Source organism: Vanessa cardui, chromosome 30 (genome assembly GCF_905220365.1).
Source record: "Vanessa cardui chromosome 30, ilVanCard2.1, whole genome shotgun sequence".
Lineage (NCBI taxonomy): Eukaryota > Metazoa > Arthropoda > Insecta > Lepidoptera > Nymphalidae > Vanessa > Vanessa cardui.
The window spans coordinates 3,081,416-3,102,106 of record NC_061152.1 but is presented as its reverse complement, the minus strand read 5'-3'; the positions used below and the strand labels follow the sequence as shown (position 1 = coordinate 3,102,106).

General features: G+C 36.9%; 1 protein-coding gene across 1 annotated transcript in view; it reads right to left on the bottom strand.

The window, feature by feature from the left end:
* Positions 1-1,421: 1,421 nt before the first annotated feature.
* Positions 1,422-20,691, bottom strand: part of LOC124542297 (cyclin G) — a 38,221-nt gene continuing 18,951 nt past the window's right edge. Inside the window, exons 2-11 of the mRNA XM_047120261.1 lie at positions 15,278-15,379; positions 9,352-9,541; positions 7,725-7,840; positions 6,493-6,620; positions 5,490-5,668; positions 4,302-4,404; positions 3,537-3,646; positions 2,957-3,082; positions 1,884-1,972; positions 1,422-1,802 (exon numbers count right to left, since the gene is read on the bottom strand). Of these exons, the coding sequence (XP_046976217.1) occupies positions 1,721-1,802; positions 1,884-1,972; positions 2,957-3,082; positions 3,537-3,646; positions 4,302-4,404; positions 5,490-5,668; positions 6,493-6,620; positions 7,725-7,840; positions 9,352-9,504 (1,086 nt within the window). The 5' untranslated portion in view covers positions 9,505-9,541; positions 15,278-15,379 and the 3' untranslated portion in view covers positions 1,422-1,720. The remainder of the gene's footprint in view (positions 1,803-1,883; positions 1,973-2,956; positions 3,083-3,536; positions 3,647-4,301; positions 4,405-5,489; positions 5,669-6,492; positions 6,621-7,724; positions 7,841-9,351; positions 9,542-15,277; positions 15,380-20,691) is intronic.

The window sequence follows — 20,691 nt, the reverse complement described above, 5'->3', positions numbered from 1 at the left end:
AAATCAAATGATTCAATCAACGGAAAGAAATATCTGCTTCATAAAGTCTTAAATTACATTTTTGTAAACGCACCTTTCTGAAAATATTTTGTAAAATTAACAAAAAAAGAAAAAACACACTACACATTTTTTTTTTGCTTTTTTGTTTAAATTACTGTTATGCTACGAAAAATTATGTGAGATCATTTTTTTTTTAATTTTTTTAAAATTTGTAATTTTTTTTTATCATTTGTCGATTTATAACTAGATATAAATGAAATGAATTACAATATTTTAAAGGAAATATGAATGTACGATAATTTTGAAATCCCAACGATATATTAATGAACAATTTCGAATAATTTATTAGAAACTCATTGAGTTAGTCAGTATAATAAAGAAGTATAATATATTAAAATTAACTATTTTATTAACTATATAATATCATAATACTAAGTTATTGATTGATAATTACAAGAAAAAATTCGGTGGATTTTTTTTTTATTTTTTTTCTTACTTTCCATTCACTCATTCTATGTGACACATTTAAACACTTACAACTATAAAATATGGAATATTTTTTTTTTTTCGTTTTTACAAAAATCATCACAGTACGAAAGCTATGGACCGGGCGAGAGCAACGCTCTTTCCCGCCAAAACTATTTTTTTTTTTCTTAAAAAGTAAAAAATTACATTAATAAAGCTCTGGGTTCTGATAAAAATGGCGGTAAACCAGCCTTGCTCTCGCCGATGTTAAAAAAATCTTACAAAATAACGCTCGATTCATAAACATACAACACCACCGCGCAAGACAAACAACTAACCACTATCTCTCTCCCACAGCACAGAATGCTGTATGAATATGGCCTCTTTAAATTTCGAACTGATTTGAATCTACAACTAATGTGCCTCGCGTTTTTTTTTTTTTTAATGACCAAAAAAACTCGATTCATCCCAATAAGAATAAAGCTACGCTTACACATGTACACTTCTTTTTTTTTAATTTATGATCGGGCCCCAAAAATATAAAAAATGTTTTTTTTTTTTTTAAATTCTTTATTATATTTTTAATTCACAAGACCAATATACTTATGTAATCGTAGATTTTTTTTAAGCGGATCACGTAATTTTGACTCGACGCAAAAGTGGGATCTCATTAAAAAAATGTAATTGAATATATTTAGCTATTATTTTAATATTTAACTAAGACTAATAATTAGATAATGGCAATAATGTTATTATTGTCATATATTACATATTATATGGCCATGTGAGATGTTCCAGTAAAAAACTTTTCATTTGGGAAAATTTTATTTATAATAAGAATTATTATGAATAAAAATATGCCTTGTTTATTATCTAATTATTAGGTCGAATTCGTGTCTCGTTTGCGAAAAAACGCGTGAACTTATGAATAGCTACCGTTGTTTTTTTTATTTTTAATTTTAAAGCAAGGATCGTATATCATACAGCCATTGTACTTAATGAAAATGATATTATGGCTTCCGTTTCCCGTTTCCTGTGTTCTGAACAATAAGTGGTCGACTTGCTCCGCATTATTATATTTCTTCGATATATATTCGGCAGTTATCGATCTTAATTTTTCTTCTCACCGGGCAAAAGTAGCAGGTTATTCAGCTTTCACGCCGTTATTTCTACTTTTTTTTTTTTATTTTACTCTTCTCACCGAACAAAGGTAGCGATAGTTCAGCCTTCGCGGTTGATTGCTATTATTTATGTCTCAGTTGTCGCAGTAGACGGGTAAGACGGGGCTGCGCGGCCAGTCCGAGGTCTCTTCGTTTTCGCTGCTTTCGCTTCCTGTTCTGCAAGGAGATACAAGTTTACTTTTGTCCTGTGTGACCCGTGTCCACTGGGTAACCGCACGTTATCAGAGGTTACGTTACCTGGTGCGTTTCGGAGTTACGTCGACAGCGAAGTGTTGCTCCTCGATGGTCGGCAGCAGAGACGTCAGGCGATCGGTTGGACGAAGCACCTGGAGGGAAGACATATTTTTATTTTAGGGGAAATTATAAAACGATATTTTAAAAGATATGAAAATGCTTTTGCAACACTTTCTTACAAAAAAGCACTAATAGCTTTCAAAAGTAATCAAATAACCCTAGGAGATCCTAATATAGTATCTTTTCAGTAGTGAACTTTCTGTTCATTCATTGTAGTTGCTGAGGATTCCTCTTCCGCTTCCTCATAAATAAAAATTAAAAATCCTCTTCCGCTATCGCTTCTTCAAAATTTAAGAGCAATTTAAGAGGAATCTGAAGCTGTAGTAGACACATCCTGCCCCACAGCCACCGCTTCCACGTTTACCAATAGAGGAGAGGTGCGTATTACTAAAGCTACTATTAAATAATTATATTAAAAACAATTAAAAAAAAATTAATAAATAATATGCATGAACACAGTCTTTTATGGAGGAAAAATGATCCGAAATATTTCGAAGCTTTAGGGCAATACCTATCTTCTCCTCCATCAAGTATGCCCAGCAAACGACGTTTTAGCAGTGTTGGATTAGTACGAGTATATGATGAGCTAAGAAACCGGTTGTCAGGGGAAACAACGTCCAAATTATTTTTAACTGCCTTTTAATTAATTTTGATTATTTACTAGTATTCAATTCCTTTATTTTGATTAATAGAATATTTGACTTAAGTAATTAATAAAGATATAAAGACTGCACTTTTTTTAGTGTATGTATGTTCGGTTGGGGCCGCTATTAATATTTTCCTATCCTCCTAATACGCTCTCTCTGCCGTTTCCTCATCCGCATCCTCTTTCTCGAAAAATTTCCTCATCCTCATCCTCTAAATTTGCGTTCGAAAAATCCTCTTCCTCATAATCACTTCCTCAACAACCCTAATTCATTGCCAGTACCAAACTTGAATTCAACTAGATTCTGCTAAGGACATGAGTTTTGTGTAATGCTTTCTACATTGAATAAAGTTATTTGAGCGGCGCTTACCTTGAGCGTGCGCTCGGAGAGGCGCCACACGAGGCGCTGACGATGGGGCGCCGCTTGCCGCGCCTCGTAGCGCGCGAGCACGGCGCGAACGTGCGTGCGCGTGCTCAGCAGAGACGCGTCCGACATCTGGGGGGGGGGAGCGCTCATTAGTATCGCAGCTTTTATTTTATTATTATTATTCTAAGCGAAGCGAGGCGATGCTCAGCAGAGACGCGTCCGACATCTGAGGGGGGGGGGGGGCGCTCATTAGTATCGCAGCTTTTATTTTATTATTATTATTCTAAGCGAAGCGAGGCGATGCTGAACAGAGACGCGTCCGACATCTGAAGGGAAAGCGCTCATCAAGGCGTTTTCTGACAGGTTTGATTGTCAGTATTTGAACCATTGCATTGTCCATGTGCTGACAAACAAAGCATGTCAGAAACTATAATTTAAGTTATGTAGTTTTACTAACAATAAGTTAAGGAGTGCATTATACTAACAATTTTGTAAATATGATCAGACTGGTCGAAATAAAAGATTATTATTAGTATCGTGGCATTACTTTAATTCCACAAGCGAAACGACGGGCTACACTTACGTTGCAGTGCGCCTGCAGCTGCGCCGCGAACTCGTAGAGGTAGTACGCGTCGTCCGGGAGCGGGGCTCCGCCCTCCGTAGCCTTACGGCTGTACTCTACGAGATGCTTCTCTGTAAAGCAAACATTATCGATAAGCTATTGCATTTATTTTGAGTCAAGATGGTCCAGTGGTTAGAACGCGTGAATCTTAACCGATGATTGCGGGTTCAAACCCAGGCAAGCACCGCTGATTCATGTGCTTAATTTGTCTTTATAATTCATCTCGTGCTCGGCGGTGAAGGAAAACATCGTGAGGAAACCTGCATGTGACAAATTTCATACAAATTCTGCCACATGTGTATTCCACCAACCCGCATTGGAACAGCGTGGTGGAATATGTTCCAAAAACCTTCTCCAAGGGAGAGGAGGCCTTTAGCCCATCAGTGGGAATTTACAGGCTGTTGTTGTTGTTGTTGTATTGTATTTAACACAGGATCTGTTGAACTAAAAACAGCGCCACAATCCGAATCAAAACCAAACATATAGCTTCACTACGAAGATAAAATTCAAGTCACGCAATCACATCTAACTCTGAATCACTTCAGACGAGTACAACAGTGCGTACAGGGCAATTGACTTGATTCGTTGAGGTCTATGACGTCACAGCGGCAGCTCCGAATCACTTCAGACGAGTACAACAGAGTGCGTATAGTGCAATTGACTTGATACGTAAAGGAAGTCTATGACGTCACAATGGTAGCACTTAGATTACGAACGGCACCGTACCTAGCTGATGGTAGACGAGCACGAGCGCCAATTCGCTGGTGCGAGCGTTGACGCACTCCGCGTCGCAGACCGCTATCTCGAGCAGGTTAATCAACTCGCTCTCCTGTAACATTACGACATACAATCACTGCTAAGTCGTCTTAAATTTTCGCGATTACACATTGAAATAAAACTAGCTATAACGGATTTGAATCGCGTATAAAATTTTAACGTCCCGACGTTTCGAGCACTTTACAGCGTTCGTGGTCACGGGTAGACTAAGGTGACATTTGTCTATTTGAAGAACTCCGTTATAGCTAGTTTTATTTCACTGCCAAGTCTTTCTATCAGACTATAGTTTGTTCGCGTTAAGAATGCAGTGAGTTGTCATTTTACTCCGCCCCCTGACCAATCAAATCTTTTCAAATTTCAAAGTCAAGTTCACATTTGTTGGTCAAAGGGGGCGGAGTCAGGCCGGTAAATAATGACAACTCACTGCATTCTTAACGCGAACAGACTATAGTGTGGTGAGGCAGAGGCCCGTACTGGCAGCGCGCACTTTTAACATCCCGACGTTTCGAGCACTCTACAGCGTTCGTGGTCACGGGTAGACTAAGGTGACATTTGTCTATTCGAAGAACTTCAAATCCGTTATAGCTAGTTTTATTTCACTCCCAAGTCTTGTTGTCTTAAATTTTCGCGATTACACATTGAAATAAAACTAGCCATAACGGATTTGAATCGCGTATAAAATTTTAACATCCCGACGTTTCGAGCACTTTACAGCGTTCGTGGTCACGGGTAGACTAAGGTGACATTTGTCTATTTGAAGAAATCCGTTATAGCTAGTTTTATTTCACTGCCAAGTCTTTCTATCAGACTATAGTTTGTTCGCGTTAAGAATGCAGTGAGTTGTCATTGTTTACCGGCTTTACTCCGCCCCCTGACCAATCAAATATTTTTTAACAGCAGGGTGAAGGTGTATGCATATTTGTGTTAAAATTGCAACAAATTATATTTGTTTTAAAGACTAAGTATAATTATTATTAATTTATAAAATACACATTACAGTAAAAATCGAATCGGGGTGTTTAATCAACAAAATTGGTGGTCACGGGTAGACTAACGTGACATTTGTCTATTTCAAATCCGTTATAGCTAGTTCTATTTCACTGCCAAGTCTATCAGACTAGTGAGGGCGGCCCGTACCGGCAGCGCGCAGTGCGTCAGCGCCAGCGACTCTGCGGCGGCGACGACGAGCGCTCGCAGCAGCCGCGCCCAGTGCAGCGCGCTCACGGCGCAGCGCTCCGCCACGGCCAGCTTGTCGGCGATCACGCGCGACATGCGAGCCACGTCGCCCGCCGTGCACGCCGACTGAGACACCGACACTGCACACACACACACACACACCACGTTATATTACAATAATAATAATAATTTTTATTTACACTAAACATGACACAATAATAATAATAATATTTATTTGCACTGAACGACATACGTAATTATCCATGTCTAGTCAATACTATGACATGCTAAAATTTATTACAATTAATTAATTGGCATTTTGCTACTGCTCCATAATCAAAATTTTAGGTCTAGAAATTATTTTATTGATTAAAAACATTTGTCAACCAAACAACCAGTCGGGTAGTGTCATTTTAAATTTAGGAAATTACAAATGCCTTATGATTTAAGACAATTTATTATATATATATATATATATATATTATGGTAGCCTAAGTAGTGACTTAAATAGGGAGTGCCCTATTAGTTATCTGCCGGTGAAAGTCCCGTTAAAATCGGTCCAGCCGTTCCAGAGATTAGCCGAAACAAACAAACAGACAGACAGACCGACAAAAATTGTAAAAAAGTGTTATTTTGATATATGTACCGTGTATACATACATACACATCGAGTTAAAAAGGGCTATTTTAATATTACAAACAGACACTCCAATTCTATTATATGTATATAGATGATTATCATCATGATATAGCAATTTTTTGAACTAAGAGAGTACAGGTTAGGTATAGCTGCGATCGCCACGGTAACATGGATGAGAGACGAAGAGACAGCTGGTTTTTTTAGTGGGTAAAACCCGGTGGACCCGGGCGCACTAGGCGTCCAGGAAACTGGGGAGTACCACCACACCCCCCCTCCAACACGTGGGGGGGAGGGGTGTATAGCTGCGATCACTCGGCGTACACACCTAACTCCTCGACGGTGACGTTACGAGGCTGCTTCTTGGCGTCAGCGTACTCGTCGATGGCGATGTTCATACACGACACTGTGATGCAGGGCACGTGGCACGGCCGTACTTTCATTTTCGTTAGGAAACTGGAAATATTAAACGTTTCACTGTTATTAATTTGATCTTAATATCATCAGATTTATCTTAAGAATTTATGTTAACAATGTTGTTTACAGTAAAGATCAATTTAAGAATAAACGTTACAGTTAATAATAAGCTATTTGCCTGGTTTTTAAAATTCATTTTTAATTATTTAGTAGAGGTTAAGGAACCCAGTAAAAGTTGATTTTTTTATTTCTAGTACATATTTGCCGAAAAATATCATATTAAAAATTCCATATTTAAATAGAGCGGGAGAACGCTACTTGGACAATATGGCACTGCAATGGGGTCGGTGACGTCACTTTCCTGTATTTTAATCTGAGTACATATAGTAGGCAAGCAAGGTTAGCAAGCAACTTCATCGTAATCCCGGCCTTTCGGGAGCGTTTTGTGTCACGTGACAATCGTTTTTAAAAAAAACACTTTGTTCATGGAATTTGAATAAATTAAGTATTATTTTCAACTTTCGTTAATAAATAACCATTTTTAAACTCATAATATATACTGATTACAATAAATGACACTTTATTTTACGCACTGTCAAATAACCTATTATTAAAACAATTTCAAGTTTTCGATACGACTCGAGCGCCATCTATTACGATTACTCTACTATATCAGCGAATTAATGTAAGAACTGATCCATCAGGTCAAAACTAAATGACGCGGTAGCCGGGGCTACTGAAGAGGCCTGGTAGGGAGGGTAACCTCGAGACCCGTACCCAAGCCTAGTGTTGAATCCAATATTAATTCGTTAATAATTAATATATTTTATTAGTATTGTACGTTATAACTAAGCATACGCGTAACAGATGGCGCTAGTGTACTTTTGAATCGCGGTATAGTTTCGCTCAAGTAAAAATTATATTAAGTCATACTTTTTTTTTGTTTTCCCACCAGTAGATGGCATTGTACCCAATCCTAGATCACGCAATTCTTTATTTATTTGTACAATACATTTCTTTGCATTAATTAAATATTGAGTTTTAACAATAGTGTGTAGTTTCATTTAATAGTACAAGTAAGGACACCTAGCCTAGGCCAGGCAGGAAGACCCGTCGTCGTACGAACGTGTGAATGTAACTCACCGATCAAAGAGGTTGATAGCGCTGATGAGGATGTCCGCCGGCAGGTCGAACCACACCTTCAGACAGCGGAGCACGTGGGCAGCGCCGTCTCGTGCTCCCGTTGTTACTTCACCATTCTGGGGATGGTAATTTAGCATTAGACACGCCATTATATCCACCACACAGGGATCATCAGATGTCACCCCCTAGTATCAACAATATAATGAACGATTCAGCTGCTGTCTATGAGTTTTGAATATCGGCAAAGTTGCTATCAGAACTTTGGATGTAAAAGTGTATTTAAGTAGTTTTGCATGTTTAAAGTAAAGTAAAGTAAAGAAATTCGATTTTGAACATCCCAAACAATTTTTTTGCCTAAGGGCCACCTGATGGTAAGTGGTCACCAACGCCCATAGACAATTACATGTATGAAATATTAATCATTCCTTACAACACCAATATTTGGTAGCAAATATAGTAACTAAGATGTTATGTCCCTTGTGCCTGTAGTTACCGCATCCTTCAAACCGGAACCCAAAAATACTGAGAACTGTTTGGCGGTAGAATTTCTGATGAGCGGGTAATACCTACCCAGAGGGGCTTGCACAAAGCCCTACCACCAAGTAAATTAAAAAAAAATCCTATAAAGAAGGCCATGAAACGACGATCGTTTCAAATTTCCTAACAAACCGTTACAAGAGCGACCTCAGCGAATTAATTTGCATATTTCGTAGATTAGGTAACGAACATTTCGTACGAACGTACGCCGTGTTAGCATTGAAGACGCAATCTTGGCGTACGTTGTGAAAGACGAGTCGATTGTTACGTCGTACATCGTACAGCATTTTAATGAGATGCAACGTGTTAACCATTTATCCTAAAAGACGTGAATCTTAATCGAAAATACTTTTTACATTTTTTATGATATAATTTGGCGGACGAGCATATGGGCCACCTAATGGTAAATGAACACATCACCCATAGACAATGACGCTGTAAGAAATATTAACTACTCCTTACATCGTCAATGTGCCACCAACCTTGGGAACTAAGATGCTATGTCCCTTGGGCCTGTACACTGTCTCACCCTTCAAACCGGAACACAATAATACTGTTGTTTAGCGGTAGAATATGTATAGAATATTTTGTTTCCCATTCCCCTATTATAAGAAAAAAATAAAAACAGTCCGTTCCCCTCCCTCCCTGTTTAACATTTATTACTTAAGAATCTAAACGAAAAATCGAATACGATAACAGAACTATCAGCCTAATGGTAAATGGTCACATCACCGATAGACAATGACGCTGTAAGAAATATTAACTATACTTACATTGTCAATGCGCTACCAACCTTGAGAACTAAGATGTTATGTCCCTTGTGCCTGTAGTTACACTGGCTCACTCGCCCTTCAAACCGGAAAAGTTGTTGTTGAATATTGTATACATATTCTACCGCTAAACATAGCGGTAGAATATGTATACAATATTTATTCTACCGCTATGTTTAGCGGTAGAATATGTATACAATATTTTGTTCCCCACTATATAAGAAATATCCCCTATCATAAGAAAAAATAAAAACAGTCCGTTCCCCTCCTTCCTTTCAAACTCGTAAATCTCTAGCAGAACCGTCGAAGTCGCAACTCACCTCGCCATCGGTCGGCAGACAGAGCCTCGGCTGAAACTTCGTCTCGAGCTGTAGGTACTCGTTAAGCGTCGCGTAGAGATGACGTATGTCCTGGCCCGACGACGTCGACGCACCAGCACCAGCATCCGGGTGACCCGCGCCCGATCTCAACATTATCGGGCTTTAGTGCGAGCGGAGGGTGAATCGGCACCTTTAACATCATTCACAAAATCAATAATATCATTAACATACGTGTAATATGTTAAAAGTTATACAGAATTGTTTATTGTACGAATAAAAACAAAAGAATATATAACTATACAAAGCTATATAAACATTCCGTGCATGTGCGTATGTATGTGCCTCTGGACTATGAAATATTTGGGAAGTCAAAATGTCATATGGGCCACCTGATGGTAAGTGGTTACCATCACCCATAGACAATGACGCTGTAAGATATATTAACTATTCCTTACATCATCAATGCGCCACCAACCTTGGGAACTAAGATGCTATGTGCCTGTAGTTAAACTGGCTCACTCACCCTTCAAACCGGAACACAAAAATACTGAGTACTGTTGTATGGCGGTAGAATAACTGATGAGTGGGTGGTATCTACTACCACCTACCACCACCAAGAGTATTTAGTATGTATTTGTGAGGGATTTTGAAGACATTTGAAGTCGGTAGGGGGTTTTTCTTTAAGTATAAATAATATACTACTCTCATTGCTACAAAAACAAATTAGAAAGGAGCATCAGTATAAAAGAGCTGAAATGGCCCAGTGGTTACAACACGTACATATTTACCGATGATTGCGGGTTCAAACCCAGACAAGCACCACTATATATATATGTGTGCTTAATTTGTGTTTATAATTCATCTCGTGCTCGGCGGTGAAGGAAAACATCGTGAGGAAACCTGCGTGTGTTGAATTTCATCGAAATTCTGCCACATGTGCATTCCTCCTACTCGCATTGGAACAGCGTGGTGCAATATGTTCCAAACCCTCTTCTTAATGGAAGAGGAGGCCTTATCCTAGTGGGAAATTTACAGGCTGTTACTTTTACTTTACTATTTTTATCAGTATAAAAACAGCAAATAAAGTTAACAACATAATAAACGATAAATTGTTTTTGTAATATATAACGACTTTCATTCGAACTTGCCGATAACAACAATACATTGGCAAAATACAAATATTTTAGGAGGCGATTATACGTAATTTAAGATACCAAAATGTCCGATGATAAGAGTACAAGAAGTACTAAGTTATGCGAACAAACTGCCAATTAAAATACGATACATATTCACTTTCACTACAAACGAGAGTCAGCCAGTGTAATTACAAACATAACATACAAATAACATAATCGAAAATCATAATGATCTTTCTAAAAAAGTGACATACATTTATTTTATTGGAAATTTAGCCAATATAAAGAACGAAGTTTTCTTGGTAGTAGAGCTTTACGCAAAACTGGGTAGGTTATCCCCACTCATGAGATATTCTACCGCCAAACAACAGTACTCAGTATTGTGTTCCGGTTTGAAAGACCTACAAATTTGGTAATCACAATTTTGTTCCATAATTATGATCGTTCACTTGATAATCGTGAAAAACTGTCGCCAACTCTGACGCTTGACAACTTGCTCAGCGGCACTTGCATCAATGGGGCCTGAAACCCTTGGGATTTTGTTTAGAACCACAAAAAGAAGGTTCAACCAAGAATCCAACTGTTCCCCTAATTCTTCCATAGTGCCATGTCTTCATTCTTTGTACTATTGAAATAACAAAGATATATCTATCTCCGTCTCTATCTATCCCTGTCTCTCTCTATAATCCCAATTTTTCAAGGCACAGATAAACAAAGCTCGCTTCGAATGTAAACATTAATTCTCTTAACATACACACATGTTGAGTTCATTGAACTATGTGTAATAATATTACATATATCAAAGTTACTCTGTACATCTGTATGTTGCTGTTTCATAATCAAACCACTGAACTATATGTGATGAGTTTTTATATGTAGCATGTTTGAATCTCAAGAACATAGGTTACTTTATACTAGGGTTGTTGAGGATGTGATTATGAGGAAGAGGAGGAGGAAGAGGATTTGTCGAACGCAAATTTAGAGGATGCGGATGAGGATGAGGATATTTTTCGTGAAAGAGGATGCGGATGAGGAAGCGGTAGAGAAAGCGGATTAGGAAGATAGGAAATTATAAATGCTAGCGGACCAAACCGAAAAGCCGTTATTCTGACTGTACATAACATACATATACTAAAAAAATTGAACTATTCTCAAAACACACAATAAAGAATCATCAAAATCGGTCCAGCAGTTATGAATGAGTTCAATAACATACACAACACAAGCACACAAAAAAGATGAGTGAATAGAGTACAATTTATTTTAGGAATTCAAATGATATATATAGTATATAATCAGAATGCAGTCTTTATATCTTTATTAATTACATAAGTCAAATATTTTATTAATTAAAATAAAGGAATTGAATACTAATAAATAATGAAAATTAATTATAGCGAGGTTATTTTTTATAAAAAATAATTTGGACGCTGTTTCCCCTGACAACCGGCTTCTTAGCTCATCATATCCAGTACTGCTAAAACGTCGTTCCCTGGGCATACTTGATAGGGGAGAAGATAAGTATTGCCGTACAGCTCCTTAAAGCTCCCAAATATTTCGGATCAATTTTTCACCATAAAAGACTGTGTTCATGCATATTAATTAGTTTTTCTTTAATGTCGTTATTTAATAGTAGCTTTAGTACCACAGACCTATCTTCTATTGGTAAACCGGGAAGCGGTGGATGTAGGGCAGGATGTGTCTACTACAGCTCCAGATTCCTCATAAATTGCTCTTAAATTTTGAGGAAGCGATAGCGGAAGAGGATTTTTAATTTTTATCTATGAGGATGCGGTATCGGTTGAGGAACCCAAAATATTGAGGAACTTTCGCATTATGAGGAAGAGGAAGAGGAATCCTCAGCAACCCTACTTTATACCTAATACCTGACTATCAGTACCTAACACTTTCATGAAATAGAATTTTTTATAGAAGTGTTAGTCTCTTGATTTTCTGCAATGTGTTAGAGTACCTATTTCGTGATGGGAAGTATTCGCTTTTCGATTGGACCAATGAAAGAGCACGGTTTTTTTGATATTAGGTCACATGATATTATATGTTATTACGTTTGAGTAAAGATAATATTCGCATGAGAAATAAATATAGATAATTTGGGATAGCGCACTTATTTCGGATGTGATCGGTTTTACGAATTTTGCCGATGTTACATCACGAAATGTTATTCAAAAACAATTCAAAACTTTCCATACCGTATCTGATAAAGAAAAATATTTCGAAGTTATCACGATACGACTTCTTAACAAAGATAGATAAAAAAATTACCATAATCTAGCTGACGAGACTTCCGCATATGACATAACTAGCTACGCGCCCTGGCTTCGTACTGCAATACTGATACTAAATATACTACGGAATTTGTTAATTTACGACATCACATTAGAAACATCTAAAATCATCAGTATTTTTTAAAAAAAACCTCATACATAGGGACAGACAGCGGGAAGCGACTTTGTTTTATACTGTGTAGTGATAATGATATTTTCAACGTAATAGCGCTGGTAGAATTAATTAATCTAAGGCATAAGTCACACCTGCACGAAAAAGGGAAAGCGAACTCAAAATGCATGTAATTCTAATTAACTCGCTTTATTATTTAAAGCTGCTTTATTTCACTTTCGTTGTGTTTCTTAAGCAAACTCCTATCTAAGGAATAAAGATAAACAATCTTCAGATATATTTTTTTACGTATATCTAATAACTCGGTTATATTGTACACTAAAAAAATAAAGTAACTGCCCGTAAATTTCCCACTGCTGGGATAAGGCCTGCTCTTCCATTAACGAGAGGGTTTGGAACATATTCCACAACGCTGTTCCAATGCTGGAATGCACATGTGGCAGAATTCGTATGAAATTAGACACATGCAGGTTTCATCATGATGTTTTCCTTCACCGAGCACGAGATGAATTATAAACACAAATTAAGCACATATATATAGTGGTGCTTGCCTGGGTTTGAACCCGAAATCATCGGTTAATAAGATACGCGCAATCCAACCACTCCGATACACTGGCTCACTCACCCTTTACACTAAACAATGGTACGATTCGTCACTTATCACACATAGACCACATATATATTAATTCACATATTCACTCACGTCAGACGCGGGAGAGGGGTTTACCGGGGGGGTGGTACGGTGTAAGACTGTAGACACATCATTTTCGACATAATCTTTCGCAATTGAACACGAAGAGGTTACAAAATACGCGAAAATAAACTATAATATAGTCATATCTTGCAATTCTCAGTCGCAATGGTGGTTACTGCAATAACTAACCGTGCCAAACAAGAGACCCCCGCTGGGTTATTATCGGTTATTGCCAAAAAAAACATACAGACATATGGCTGAAATGCATGTTTCTAATTTAATTAATAACGATGGGGGGGTATTAATAATATAACACTAAAAAAAAACAAATAAACTACATTAAAAACGCTTATCATATAACCCGCCCCGGCTTCGCACGGGTGCAATGATATTAGATCATAGTAGAAACTTCTGAAATTATCAGTGTTTCTTTACTATATTGTCTATGTATTATATACAAAAACTTTCCTTTCCAATCACTCTATCCATTAAAAAAGACCGCATCAAAATCCGTTGCGTAATTTTAAAGATCTAAGCATACATACACAGACAGTGATAAGCTACTTTATACTGTGTAATGAAGATTTTGAACGTAACAAATATAATACACGAGGCATAATAAAAGTGGTAAGTCATCACCGCCCTTAGACAATATCACTGTAAATAATACTCATCCCTTAAAACATCAACCAACTAAGATGACGTTTCTCTGAGTATGTAATTACACTGGCTAACCATAATAGCGGTACATTGACCGTTATTTTTTCAAATTAAATTAAAAAGAAAGTTTTAATAACAAGCTCATATTTAATCTATATTACGTACAAGATAAAAAAACAATGAGCACATTAAATTTGCTCAATTACTCAGTTGGATCGAAATAATTACAAAATAAATATTGACACATACATACACGCTAGTACAGTCAGAGTAAGAAAACCTTCGTCAGTTTTCAAATTCATTCCTTTATCAAGTCTTAAACTCTTACTACCTTTTTAACTAAAGCACTAAACTGACAACTGCATATAAAATGAAACTTACATAGTTACAACTTGGTTAAAAATAGGGCATCTTTGGACTACGTCTAGTTTTATACCGACATGAAATCTTAATGGCCTAATTAGTCGTTACAAATTTAAATTAGATGTGATATCTTCTACTGAATTCTCAAAATTTGTCTGTCAGTGTCATATATTCTCGATCGGTAAAGCAGATCGTTCACACACACACACACGAAAACAGATCTTAATGTGACGAACCTTTTCTCACCCCGACTGTACAAACACACGCAAAGGTGACACTTAATAAAATAATATAATAAATTTACACACATACATAGATACAGATACACATGCAAAGGTACTTAATAAAAAGAAATATATTAAAGTAATAGTCGCCTGCGACTTCACTTGCGTTTTGGCTGTCATTATTTTGGGTAAAAAAGTAGTTTATATCCTTTCTTGAAGTATCTTATGTATATAAGATACTTTATAAGAGGTGAAATTTCTCAAAATCATTTCTTAGTGGATGCCTACGTCATAACGTCGAGTGGTCTGAAGCTGTGCTTTGATAGATCACTATCAGTCAGACAGTCACCTTTGAGTTATATATATTTTAACACACATACATAGATACATATACACACACTAATGTAATGTAAAAAAAATGTAAAACTCACCAAAGCAGATATCTGAGCAAGCAGCAAGCGAATTGCCAGCGCCGATCCCCCCAAGGCTCGTCGTCCCGTCGATTTGTGCGACCGGGCGCGGAGGCCTAATACCTGACAAGAGAGCTACGGTCAAGTACCAGCGTCTTCGGCCGCTGAATACCGACAGCTTAGTTGGAGTACGGTGACGTGGGCGGGGTGAGAACGGGATTATGACGTCAGAGGATTTGTCGATGACGTTTCCGTTGCACGGAACGTCGTGGTATTTATTTATGAATGAATCGGAATTATACGATTTCAAATGACGGAGAATATTCTTTAGAGGATTCCTGATGATGTTTGATCGATGAAAATGTTCGATAATACTTCTAAGATGAGGATAGTGATGTTTTCGTCTGATTCGAAGACGTTCAGACGAATTATGACGGTATTGGATTAGGAATATGGATGATATTGGGATGAATAAGGTTACCAGGTACAATGTCTTGTTGAAAGACGATTGCCTAGCCGCCTTGAGCTCTCGGTACAGTCAGATAAAATACAACAGTGGTTGAACACTATTGTAGGCCCGGTACGTTCCACTCGATAATGAGACAGAACGACACTCGATATAACATCAACACTAACGCCACGGTCAGATCCCTTGACCCGTTTAGCACACACCGGGTATCGAACCCTTAGTACTATTTTTATATGAACCTCTGATGGTTCAGCGCAGCCAGCGCTTGGGTCTCTTGACAGGGAATTATTTTTTTTAACAAAGCGTTTACAATAAACAATTACCTGTAAAATTAGCTCATTAGAAACATATTTAAATTACATGCGAAAATTGTTGACACACATATATATAATTATGAATTCAATCGATATCAACCAATGTCTTTCGAATTTGTTTTGTAATTATATTAAACTAGTTTTCGTTCGTGGTTACTGACAAGTGTTAGGCATATAGACCTTTCCTATAGACCCTATACGTGTATGCAAAGTTTCATAAAGGTGACTAGGTGTTGAAAAAGGCAGCATTTTCCATACCCCTAACGTATTTAGAAAGTTTCACAATCAGTCTGTAGTTCGCATCCCAAAAATTAAGTAGGATTAATTTTATTTTCAAAACGATTTTTTATTCAAACATTTCTTTTCAGACTTATTCCAAAAAAGGATCTAGAAATTTCTACGCCGTAATATGGAAACATTCAAAAAAAAACAAGTCTCAGAACGCAGCCATTCTATCGTATTTTCGTTCTTATCAAGCCGTATCTGCGTACGACCTTGGACATATTAAAAATAGTTCACCTCTACTCTGTTTTCGCGCTCAAAACAACAATAATAGAACATTCGAGAACGTTCTTTATATTTGTATCCGTTAGATTTATCGTTTTGTTTACCGCCTCTTATATAGTACATTTTTAATTCTTAGAAATTGTTATTAAAAAAAAAAAAAAAAAAACATTTTATTGCCACTCGAAAAAAATCGAAATAAATAACGATGTATCGTTATAACGTTGTGTCGCTAACGGAGCTTTGATCAATTCTAGTAATTAATCATCACTTAAACGCAATCAAATCGAAAAGTTATCCATCTGTATTCCTATTCTAATACCACTACGATCTATATATATTTTTTTTTAATTTATTTATCAGAAAAAAAACAAATATTACAGTACAATGTGTTGATTAGCACTATAAAAAACCACAAAGGTTTGTCCCTAATGCTAAAATTTCACTGCGCTTTATATAAATTAGGCAAGTATGATAAATAAGTATTTAAAACGATCATTCTTAAAACTGTTGCAAATTATAACGACGACTTATATATACGATACGTAGGCGCGAATAAAAAATGAGGGCCCATAAGATGTTAATGGGGGTCCACGAAAATGTATCTGCTTTTGATAGTAAAGAGCAAAAATGTAAGCAAAGTTATATTACTTCTCATTTTTTACTCGTAATTCTATTCTTTTATAATAAATAAAGTGTTAGAAAATGTACTATTTTTCGTTTTTATTTTCACTGTATCTCTATTTATAATAAAACACTATTACACTTAACTACTTATATACAGTTTAATATTACTTCCAAAACGATTTCGCAAAACATATGAATATCATAGATAATCAATCTATCGATCAACAATGACGTCAATTCGCTGACAAATGTTTATTATTTGGGTCTTTTACTGTTACAATTGGTATAGAGTATAAGGTTACGTAGCTTACTCAACACAAAACCTTGTCCTTTCACCTTGAACATACAACATCGATAGACAAATTCGTGATATCATTCATATATTTTTACATACAAATAAACAAAGATCCAAAGTCATTTCGTTCTCCGTTTCAGATATACTCTATATTTAAAAAAAAAAAAAAAACAAATTTTCGTGGAACATCCACTTGGAACCAGGTCGCTTTCACGTGGAAACAAATGAACAACGTTAAAGAATAATTAAATGACAATAAACAAAGAGCTAATCAAATCTCGTGTGAAGCTATAAAAATATACATTAAAATAAAAACGTAAATGATAGAAAGAGACGGAGAGAAAGAGAGGATAAATCTACTGTGGGAGCGTTACATAACTTCGTTGCAAATATAAGCATCGCACGCGGCTTCGCTTGGGTTTCAGGAGTTTTGTTACGTATTAGGGAAAAAGTAGCCCATGTCTTTTATAGATGGCGTCGAGATGGCCCAGCGGTTAGAACGCGTGCATCTTAACCGATGATTACGGGTTCAAACCCAGGCAAGCACCGCTGATTCATGTGCTTAATTTGTCTTTATAATTCATCTCGTGCTCAGCGGTGAAGGAAAACATCGTGATAAAACCTGCATGTGACAAATTTCATAGAAATTCGGCCGCATGTGCATTCCACCAAACCGCATTGGAACAGCGTGGTGGAATACGTTCCAAACCTTCTCCTCAAAGGGAGAGGAGGCCTTTAGCCCAGCACTGGGAATTTACAGGCTGTTGTTGTTTGTTGTTGTTGTAGTTGTCTTTTATAGGACTTCAAATTTGCTATAGACTAAATTACATCAAATTCCGTTCAGCAGTTTAGCAGTGAAGAGATACTTTCACATTTATAATATTAGCTGAGATAATTGTGATCAAAATCTAAACGATTATATAAACCGTCAAACCGTAATCTGTAATACATGAACAGCTGATTACTGAAACGTTAACGTCAGACCAGTGCGGATGGAATCTTAACGCTGATTGGTCGTTTATCACGCTAACAACCACCGCTGACCAATGGCGTGATAGATTAATCAGCATATCGAAATTATTTACGGTCTTTTAATAATGTTATCACTAGCTTGAACGGTTTTGACATTTGAAGGAGACATCGTTTTACCAAATCAACTTCTAAACTATATTGGAAGAGAGTAACTACTACTAAATGGCCCAGTGGTTAGAACGCGTGCATCTTAACCGATGATTGCGGGTTCAAACCCAGGCGCACCGCTGATTCATGTGCTTAATTTGTCTTTATAATTCATCTCGTACTCAGCGGTGAAGGAAAACATCGTGAGGAAACCTGCATGTGACAAATTTCATAGAAATTCTGCCACATGTGCATTCAACCAACCCGCATTGGAACAGCGTGGTGGAATATGTTCCAAACCTTCTCTTCAAAGGGAGAGGAGGCCTTTAGCCCAGCACTGGGAATTTACAGGCTGTTGTTGTTTGTTGTTTTTTATAGGACTTCAAATTTGCTATAGACCAAATTACATCAAATTCCGTTCAGCAGTTTAGCAGTGAAGAGTTACTTTCACATTTATAATATTAGCTGAGATAATTGTGATCAAAATCTAAACGATTATATAAACCGTCAAACCGTAATCTGTAATACATGAACAGCTGATTACTGTAAAGTACGTTAACGTCAGACCAGTGCGGATGGAATCTTAACGCTGATTGGTCGTCTATCACGCTAACAACCACCGTTGACCAATGGCGTGATAGATTAATCAGAATATCGGAATTATTTACGGTCTTTTTAATAATGTTATCACTAGCTTGAACGGTTTTGACATTTGAAGGAGACATCGTTTTACCAAATCAATCTAAACTATATTGGAAAAGAGTAACTACTACTAGATGGCCCAGTGGTTAGATCGCGTGCATCTTAACCGATGATTGCGGGTTCAAACCCAGGCAAGCACCGCTGATTCATGTGCTTAATTTGTCATTCATGTCTTTATAATTCATCTCGAGCTCAGCGGCGAAGGAAAACATCGTGAGGAAACCTGCATATGTCTAATTTCATAGAAATTCTGCCACATGTGCATTCAACCAACCCGCATTGGAGCAGCGTGGTGGAATATGTTCCAAGCCTACTCCTCAAAGGGAGAAGAGGCCTTTAGCCCAGAAGTGGGAATTTACAGGCTGTTGTTGTTTGTTGTATATAAGTAGTTAAGTGTAATAGTGTTGTATTATAAAAAGAGATATAGTAATCGTAAACTCTTAGTAGGGCACGATGTAGCTGAGTTATAAGCGAATGCCTTGAAATACGTAAATCCAAGGATTTTTTATCTATTCCTAATTCTATTGGAATATAATATACTTAGTAATTATTTCTGTTATCAATCATACATTGATTACTTCCATCTACGTAACATATTATGTAACAGATATTTAATACATTAAAAGTACATTAAACTAATCAATAATATAACAGTTAATCTTTGATCTGTACTCCTTGATTTATAACAGAACTAACAACCCGACCTGGCTTCGCACGAGTGCAATACTGATACTAAATATTCTACAGAATTTGTTTATTTACAACATCACATTAGAAACTTCTAAAACTATCAGTGTTTCTATGATAATGAATTTTGTGTGAAATAAACTTGAAGTCCATGAAAGGACATGGGCTACTTTCTTGCCTGACACGTGACAACCAACACACTAAAGGCCACTATTAGTACATTATTGTATAATGCTTAAGAAGAATAAAAAGGATAACCCAGAAGACGTCATGAAACTTAAAATCATCCATATAATGGTGGGGTCATTTTCCTATTGTATTGTTCGACGCCTCTTGTTTTGACTGTGATACAATAACACGCGCTGACGTCACGAACGCGGTCTTATCGGTCAAGTGATAAGAGGGGAGAATAGAGGGGAAGGGGGGGGGGCACGAACGCATCACGCCACGATCGCTATCGTCCTGCACTTAACGGTATCTTTGGTATTGGACTTTATTCGTTGCAAATTAAAAATAAAATTTGACGAAATAATAACAACGGTATATCCAAACATTTGAAAAAAAAAAAGAAAACTATTAACTTTGGCAAATTACCAGGTGGAACGTTTGCCAATACGCTAACATGAACCAAAAAAATAGTTATCGCAGACGGTTTTAGTAAACCTGTCTTTCATGGATTTCAAACTAAGTAGGATAATATAGGTATGAAAAGAGTCAC